Genomic DNA, 9068 nt, shown 5'->3' with positions numbered 1-9068 from the left:
ATTTGCAAAATTTTCTCCCATTTCGTAAGTTGTCTGTTCACTCTGTTCTTCACTCTCTTGTTCTTTTGCTGTACAGAAGCTCTTTAGTTTAATTAGATCCCATTTTCAATTTTTGCTTTTGTTGTAATTGCTTTCGGCATCTATGTCATGAAATATTTGCCCGTTCTTATATCTAGAATGGTATTGCCTAAGTTGTCTTCCAGGTTTTTTATAGCTTTATATTTAAGTCTTTAATCCTTCTTGACTTAATTTTTGTATATTATATAAAGAAGGGGTCCAGTTTTAATCTTCTGCATATGGCTAACCAGTTATCCCAGCACCATTTATTGAATAGGGAGTTCTTTCTCCATTGCTTGTTATTGTCTGCTTTGCCAAAGATCAGATGGTTGTAGGTGTGCAACCTTGTTTCCAGGTTCTCTATTCTGTTCCATTGGTCTATGTGTCGGTGCTGTTTTGGTTACTGTAGCCCTGTAGTTTCAGTTTGAAGTTGGGTAGCATGAGGCCTCCAGCTTTGTTCTTTTGGCTTAGGATTGCCTCAGCTATTCAGGCTTTTTCTGTTTTATATGAATTTTAAAATAGTTTTTTTCTAGTTCCATGAAGAATGTCATTGGTAGTTTAATAGGAATAGCATTTAATCTGTAAATTACTTTGGGCAGTATGGCCATTTTAACAACATTGATTTTTCCTATCTATGAACATGGAATAGTTTTCTATTTGTTTGTGTCATCTCTGATTTCTTTGAGCAGTGTTTTGTAGTTCTCTTTGTAGAGATCTTTCACCTCCCTGGTTAGCTGTATTCCTAGGTATTTTACTCTTTTTGTGGCAGTTGTGAACGGGATTGCGTTCTTAACTTGGCTCTTGGCTTGATTGTTGTTAGTGTATTGGAATGCTTGTTATTTTTGCACATTGATTTTTGTTTCCTGAAATTTTACTGAAGTTGTGTATCAGCCAGAGGAGCTTTTGGGCTGAGATGCACCTTGCTCTTTATGGGTCCTTTTGTTGTCATCACAGTTCTTATTGTTCTTCCTTACTTTTGCTAGGTCCTTCTTCCCAAAATTTCTAAAGTCATGCCTCTGTTCAGTTTTTCAGCCAGCTCATATGTCATCTGTAGGATGAGAAAACCCCAGCATATTTGGTTTTATTTTTTATTCTTTTGTAGCTATTACTCCTCTCCCCTGTGCAAACTTCTACTCATAAATGGGATAAAAAGTAAGATTCGGTCTTCCACTGAGCCAGCCAATATGAAGGTCCAATTCAGTTAAATTCAGGGAATCAGCTTAGTGAAGGAGGATAGGGTTTGGGGTTCTGATGATCATTTCTTCACTCTATGGCTATGGTGTGTTATTCTCTCTTCTGCAAGGTGGTGGGAATACTAATACCCAACTCACAAGATGTTCTGAGGCTTACATGAGAGCATTCAGTGTGTTACCCAACAGGTGCTTTATAAATTTAGATGAATGTAGAGCTAAATTTCACTCTACTTCTACAAAAGATGGCAGCCAGGCATCTATAACCAGCTCGGAGGACTGCCCTTCCTAGTAAACGATGTTAGATAACATGGCAGTATGTCCTCAGTGCAGTTTGACTGACACTCTGTCTTTCTTAGTTTCATTAAAAATCCCTGACCATCACATACACTCATGTTCAAATGTGAGTAGAGAATTGCTTCCAAAACCAATCACTGTTTTTCTTTTCCTTTAGCCTGGGAGTTGATTATTTAGCAAATCATTTTAATTTCCCTCAGACTGTGCTGCTAGTAGAATAACATCATTCTCATCAGATCAGCACCTGAAGCCAGTCAGCTCAGGAGTAGCAAAAGACTATTTAGCCTCCTAAAATTTGCCTGTTCCTCCTTTCGTGGTAGCAGCAGATGACCTCCCATCTCAAACTGGTAACAAAAGACCAGCTAAGCAAACTGAATATTCTGAGCAGCAGCCTTTTATAAAATTTCTAACCCAAGTGGAGAGAAGTGAAACTGAATACTCTGGTATGGGAATAGATAGGCAAGAAATGGGGGAGTTTAGTGATCGGGTGGAGAGATAAGCAGGGGCCAGACAAAGACTTTAAAAGCCGTGTTAAGCAGTTCAGGGTTTCTTTTGAGGGTGCAGGGAAGTCACTGTAGGACTGCAGAAAGAGTACTGTAGCTGGAGTATAGAGATCAAATGGAAGGACAGTAAAACTACTGCTAGGGAGATCGAGTAGATGTGGCTGCAGCCAGTCAGCTGAGGAGTCACAGAGCCTGAACTCAGGTCATTGCGGTTCAGACAGGAAAGATTCGCGGTGTTTAGAAGGCAACGACTAGGTCTTGGTGATTAAAGGGATATGGGACATGAAGGAAGAGTCAGAACTAACTCCCAGGTTTTTGGCCTGGGAAGCAGTAGAGCCATTCATTCCTTGAGCAGAGCGGGAGGTTGGGCAAGGATGATGAGTTTAGTTTTTAAATCTTATTTTTTCTCACCTGACTTTGTGGTCAATCAGAATTAACTCTGGGAACAAATACCTGTTTACCTCTCTAACTTCAAAAGATTTAACTACATTAACAAGACAGGTTAAGTCTTGTTTCCAAAAGGCTTCTGGCATGCCTCAGTTGATCCTTAGCAGCCTTTTCCAGGAACACAGTAGAACAGATCAGTCATTATCCTCTGCTTCTGGTTTCTTACAACTGAAACATTTCTTCCATTTGTTGGTACCTATATATTTACATTGGAAGAATACTGCTGCTCTGAAGCCGATTTGCTTATCACTTAAGCCTGCAAGTTCTTAAAAATAAGTTGTACTTTTGCCTTAGAAAAGATTTTCTTTGTAGGTATATCTGCCTATGGTTGGAAATGAATTAGAAGAATGTTTTGGGGATTACTAATTTTATCTCAAAGGTCTGAAATGTAAAATTATGAAAAGGTAGAAATCTTTCACAGCCTAGCCATATTTCTGCCTCACATTGTTTCATGGAGAGTTTGTCTGTCAGTAGACCCATCTGTTCAAGATCACATGAGAAGTACATGGTCTTACGTATTAACTTTGCTGTACATCATGTGAACCAAGCTGGAAATCAGAAGAAAAGCCTTTCGAGCCATATAGTGACATAGCTTTCTGCATGCTTCTGAAACAAAATCCTGACTTTAGATACTAACCAGAAGTTATAATGACTAGCTTTAGATAAATAAGGATCTCTCTACAGGAGATGTATCTAAAGACATGTTGCATCTTTATCCATTGGGGAAGGAGTGAGCAAAATTTCTGAGTCATCATCCTTTCCTGTAGAAGGAGTAAACTTAGTATAATCTGGGTGCATTGGCTCACACCTGTAATCCTAGCACTTTGGGAGGCCAAGGTGGGAGGATGGCTTGAGGCCAAGGGTTCAAGACCAGCCTGGGCAACAAAGCAAGACCTCATCTCTACAAAAATAAAATTAGCCGGGCGTGGTGTTACGTGCCTGTAGTCCCAGCCACTCAGGAAGATGAGGCGAGAGGATCTCTTGAGCCCAGAAGGTCTAGGCTCCAGTGAGCTTTGATTATACAAGTGCATTCCAACCTGGGTGACAGAGTGAGACCCTGTCTCTTTAAAAAAAAAAAAAAAAAAGAAGCAGCAGCAGCAGCAGCAGCAAGTAATGTAGACCAAGTAGAATTATATGGATTGTGGACTCTGTGAGGGCACAGACCATAGCTGTTGTCCATACCAGTATCCCTAGCAACTAGTTCAGTGTCTTGCTCATACAGATGCTCAATAAATACTTGTTCTGTGTGTGACTGAATAAATGAAAGATTCTGAATTTTCTGATAGTAGAAAATATCTCCACATATACAGAAAAGTGCAAAAATCATAAGTCTGATGAATTTTCACCAAGGGAACACCTCATAGGCCTAGTGCCCAGGTGAAGAAATACAGCCTTGCCAGTCCCCAGTGCCCCTCATGCCCGTCACAGGCATTGCTTCTCCAAGAGTAAGCAACAACATGACTCCCAATGCCACAATTTTGTTTTACCCATTTTTGAACTGTGTATAAGCATGTCCTCTTTTGTGCCTTTCCCTGTTCACAACATTTATAACATCAATGAGATTCATCATGTTGTTAGGAGTAACAGTGGTTCATTTCTACTCTGTGCAGTATTCCGCTGTGTGAATATACCACAATTTATACTATGGATGGATACTTGGTTTGTTCCTGCTTGGAACTATTCAAGTAGTGCTGCTGTGAATATTTTTGTACCTCTCTTTGGGTGGGTGTGTATATGCGTTTCTGTCAGGTATGTACTAGGGGGTAGAATTCCTGGATGATAAAGCATGTGACTGTTCAGCCTTAGTAGAAACTGCTAAACAATTGTCCACATTTATACTTGCACTAGCAGACTTCCTGTTGCAGCACCACCCTGAATACTTGTATAGGTCTTTTTCATTTTAGGCACTCTGGTGGGTGACTAGTGGTACCATACTGGGCTTTTAATTTACATTTTCCTGATGACTGAGGAAGTTGAGCATTTTTCATTTGTTTACTTGAACATGCTCTTTTGTGAAGTATCTATTCTAGTCTTTTGCTCATCTTCCTACTGAGTTGTCTGTTTTTCTTACTGAATTCCCTCTGGTAGTCAGAGCACAACTCCATTGTTGGATACATGTGATGCCAAAATCCCCCACTCTGTGGCTTGTCATTTCACCTCTTAATGGTGTCTTTTGGTGAAAAGAGTTCATAATTTCATGTAGTCCAATTTTATCCATTTTGTCTTCTGTATGTTTAGCAGTTTTTTTTTTTTTTTTGCTTCCTGTTTAGAGAATTATTGCCTATTCCAAAATCATGAAATTTAACTTCGCCACCTTTGTTGAAATTATAATATTAAGGCAGAAAAGACTCTTCATTCTGATCTGTTGGTTCTTAGCCTTTTGCAAATCCAGGATCCCTGTGAAAATCTGATTTGAACTCTGGACACTCTGCACAGAAGTGTACATATGCACACACACAGCAGATTTTCCTGCAGTGTTAGGGAGTTCACAGACACCACACTTATCTGTGGACCCCTTGTTAGAAAACGCCTAATCTATTCCAACCCAGTCATTTTACAGATAAGGAAATTGAGGCCCAGGGAAAGACCACTGTTAGTTTGTGACCCACCTGAAACTAGAGTCCAGGTCTCTTGACTCCAATTCTAGTGCTGTCTCTAACAGGTTTCCCTGCTGCAGTCATTCTGAGAATATCTCACTGGCAGAGCCATGAAAGGGAGATTGTTTTAGTCAAGGGAGATTTCTGTGCACTAGCAGCAAAAAAATGGCTACATGGACATGATGACACCCTTTTAGTTTATGTATTTACCTTAAATGTTTAAGCTCCAAGGAGTCTACAGCTAAGTTTTTTTGAAGTTGACCTGGGAATTATCATGGTCGATGCATCCTCCTCTGGCTGTGACTCAGTGCCCTGGGGTTGCTATATGAACCTTTCCATGTGCAGCTATCCTGTGTTCGGCTTGATCTTTTTGTTGGTTCTGGCTGGAATTTTAAAAAGCATCTTATGTAATAAGTTTCTAGTCTCAGTGCTCAAGTGGGTGAGGTTTACCAGAATGGTTGCTCCAGGGAGAAAATTAAAAGGGGTGGAGGCAGGGAAAGGAACTCGGAGTTTGTTGACTAGGTTATGTTGGTTTGTAACTAGTCAGCTTGTAGACACACCAAGCCAGAGTATCTAGAAGTATTCATTAATGATTTTACTGCTCCATTGCCACAGTCTGCAGTCAGCTTTTCCAAGGCTTTAAGTGGACTAGGCAGTTTATAGGTAACAGGGCCAGGTATTTTCAAGCCATCACTCAAACCCCAGTGCTAGGTGTGTCCAGAGCGAATCCTGTTACCTTGTCAGCATGCTCACCAAAGTGCACTGCCAGGGGTGTGCACTCCGCTCTCATAGCACAGATCAGTTTGTGTCTTACAGTGAAAAAGACTGTTCATATCTTTGGGCCACACCCTGAAACACAAACTGAGTGATCTCACCCTCAACACAAAGGAAATTGAGTCCATAATAGTTTCCACAAATAGGATACTCTTAGATCTGACAAATAGCGCCCATTTATTTTATCCCATTTTACTTCTTTCCCCTAAGCCCCCAGAGAGCCTTTCTCCAGTTTCATCACATACTCGTGACTAAGCAGATGGGGGTGCTAGGGGGCCAGCTGTTTGAATGAGGCACATTTGTCCTGTCATTTCAAAAGCTTTTACAGAGCACCTGCTGTGTTCTGGGTCGTGTACTAGGCGACGGGGCCACCTAGGTAAATAGGACAAGGCCCCTGTCCTCAGGAAGCTCCCAGTCCAGGCAGAGGCATGGGTGAATTAGCCAACATATACTGCACAGTGTGTCGAATAAGCACAGATGGTGTGGAGCCACCCTGGGGGTCCAGGGAGGCACTTCCTAGAGAAGAAATCTAAACAGGGATTCCAAGTCAATGAGGCAGAAAGTGATGAGAACAGCATTTGTCATAGGCAGACAGGTGGTTTTCATGGTGACAAAGAGACAGTAAGCTGGGGTTGGAATTTAAGCCTGGGAGAGAGAACGGGAGCCCAGTGGCATACAGAGTCTTGTCCTTGTCCTACCTTTTTGAAAGAGCTACTAAATTCAGAGGATGCCAATATGTTCATAACTCAAAAGGATCAGTTATCCCAGTAACTTAGGAACCATTGGCATCCATACCCATAAATCAGAAAATGCCGAAATCAGAATCCTTGCCCCCTACATCACAGTGACCTTTAATCACCTTCAGATCCTCGATCTCCTAGAGCCCACCGATTGGCCTCTCACTGCCCTCCTGCAAAGACAAGTCTCTGTTCAGAATGTCACTGAAACTGAGCATCCACTCAACAAGCCTCCATCTTCTTACTCTCTCATGTTTTCTCTTTTAGGCATGAAGAAGTCAGTGATTTATAGTTCACTAAAACTGCACAAAATGTGGACAGGGTGGCTGAGGAAAACGTCCTGATATTGTTTGCTTTTATATATGTTATATATAGATGAATAAAGTGTTTAATTCTTTTTAACAGAACAGTGTTTGTTACTTTGACCCATTGCTTGAATCCGAAGATACCCTCGTTTGTATAATATTTGGTTTGTTATATGTATGCATCATTTATCCAGGTGGGACAAACATATTAGAGGGCTTAGCATTAGAAGGAAAGAATCCTCTCCATGTACAAAGCCATGTGGGTCCTGCAGAATAGCTTTACCTGTGGACTGCATTCTGTAGGTACATGAGAATCAGACATGACAAGTTGCATGTATGCTGTGAACAGCAGCCCAGGAAGCTTATAGGCTGGGGAAGCTTGGCTTTCTGCCTGGCTTATTATGTCTCTAGTCTCCATCCTGTTCACTTTTTTTTTTTTCCAGCAAGGGCTCACAAGTATCACATCAACATTTCCCTGGATCTAGGCTTTTTATGTTTTTCTTTGTTCTCCACAAAAGTGTATGGCAGTGACTTTTGGGTGAGGAGCCTGGACAGACACCTTGCAGAGCCTGCCTTATTGTGACAGTTAGGACATGTTTGGGCAACAGGAAACCCACTGCAGAGTGCCTTGAACAATAAAGAACGGAATCATTCACCCCAGTTTCTCTCCATCTCTCTGCCCTCTGCAGTGTTAGCATCGTGCTGAAGCTGGCTTTGCTCTGTCATGAGATTGCTGGCAGCAGCTTCAAGAGCTGTGTGCTTCCATATCACAAGTAGGAGCCACAGAGAAGACTCCTTTCAGATGACCTCTTAGAAAAGCAAGAAAACTTCCCAACAGCCCGTAGTAAGCCTCTATTTGGTTTCATGGATGCTGTTGGGTGACATGCCCACCTCAGAGCCAGTAAGTGGACAAAGGATGAAACTAAGCTGATAGGCTCAGGCCTGAACCACTAGCCCCAGCCCAAGAGGTAACTTCCCTCCCCTCTGGCCCACAGGCTTCAGAGAAGGAGCAGACACTTAAATGGGAATTGAGGAGGAAGGGCTGTTGGGAAGCAACCACCTCCTCCCACCTCATCCACCTCGTAAGCCATACCAATCTATTTAAGCTGAACCTCAGCTTGTCTTTTTTTTTCCTTCAAATCATCTTTGTCCCACCTCACACTCTGTATTTCCATTGCCGAATATTCTAGTACAGACTCATAGGCTTTCTTGTGCAGTTTGAACAGTCTCTGTCTACTTACTTTTTGTTTACTTTTGGGTTCAGCTCATTCCAACCCATAGTGAGAGTGCAGACTTCAGATTCAGCCAAACTGAGTTACATCTCATCCCCACTACTGATCAGCTGTGTGACTTCAGGCAAGTTACTGAGCCTCTGAATAGTTTCACTGTCTGTGAGATGGAGATGGCACTATAGACTCCCTCAGTTGTGCGGTTCTGTGCACTCACCTATGTGGAACACTTAGGGTAATACCTTGTGCCTAGCACTGAGCAAATGTTTATTGCTACTGTGGTTCCTTTGTATTGTAGCTTTTGTTATTGTTTTCTTTTCCTTTTTTTTTTGAGACTTTTGTTGCCCAGGCTGGAGTGCAGTGGTGCAATCTCGGCTCACTGCAACCTCCACCTCCTGGGTTCAAGCGATTCTCCTGCTTCAGCCTCCTGAGTATCTGGGATTACAGGCACCAACCACCATGCCCAGCTAATTTTTTATATTTTTAGTAGAAATGGGGTTTCATCATGTTGGCCAGGCTGGTCTCAAACTCCTGACCTCAGGCGATACACCCACCTCGGCCTTCCAAAGCACTAGGATTACAGTCATAAGCTACCATGCCCAGCCTATTATTTTCTTCTATAAGCCTTTTTGTTTATTTGTGTAAGTTTCTTTCTCAAGAACCCAAATGGACTAGGCATGGTGGCTCATGCTTGTAGTCCCGGCACTTTGGAAGGCTGAGGCTGGAGAGTTCCTTGAGCCCAGGAATTCAGGAGCAGCCTGGGCACCATAGCAAGACCACATCACTACAAAAAAAATTTTTTTTTAATTAGTTGGATGTGGTGGCACATGCCTGTGGTGCCAGCCACTTGGGAGGGAGGATCTCTTGAGCCCAGGAGGTCAAGGCTGCAGTGATCTGTGATTGTGCTGCTCTACTCTAGCCTAGGTGACAAA

At 42.2% G+C, this 9068-nt stretch overlaps 1 protein-coding gene across 4 annotated transcripts in view; it reads left to right on the top strand.

Annotated features, from left to right (window-relative positions):
- Positions 1–7009, top strand: part of TAMM41 (TAM41 mitochondrial translocator assembly and maintenance homolog) — a 59379-nt gene extending 52370 nt beyond the window's left edge. For 3 of the 4 annotated variants that reach the window (XM_032262250.1, XM_032262248.1, XM_032262254.1), the window contains one exon: positions 6870–7009. In XM_032262250.1, the coding sequence (XP_032118141.1) occupies positions 6870–6946 (77 nt within the window). In that variant the 3' untranslated portion in view covers positions 6947–7009. Of the gene's footprint in view, positions 1–4104; positions 4180–4232 lie in introns of all 4 variants that reach the window. The other variant, XM_032262247.1, reaches the window with a different exon arrangement.
- The last annotated feature ends 2059 nt before the right edge of the window (positions 7010–9068 follow it).

Source organism: Sapajus apella, unplaced genomic scaffold (assembly GCF_009761245.1).
Source record: "Sapajus apella isolate SASKATOON/1434 unplaced genomic scaffold, GSC_monkey_1.0 scaffold128, whole genome shotgun sequence".
Classification (NCBI taxonomy): Eukaryota; Metazoa; Chordata; class Mammalia; order Primates; family Cebidae; genus Sapajus; species Sapajus apella.
Note: the sequence above shows the minus strand (reverse complement) of the source record. Positions and strands in the feature narration are given on the sequence as shown.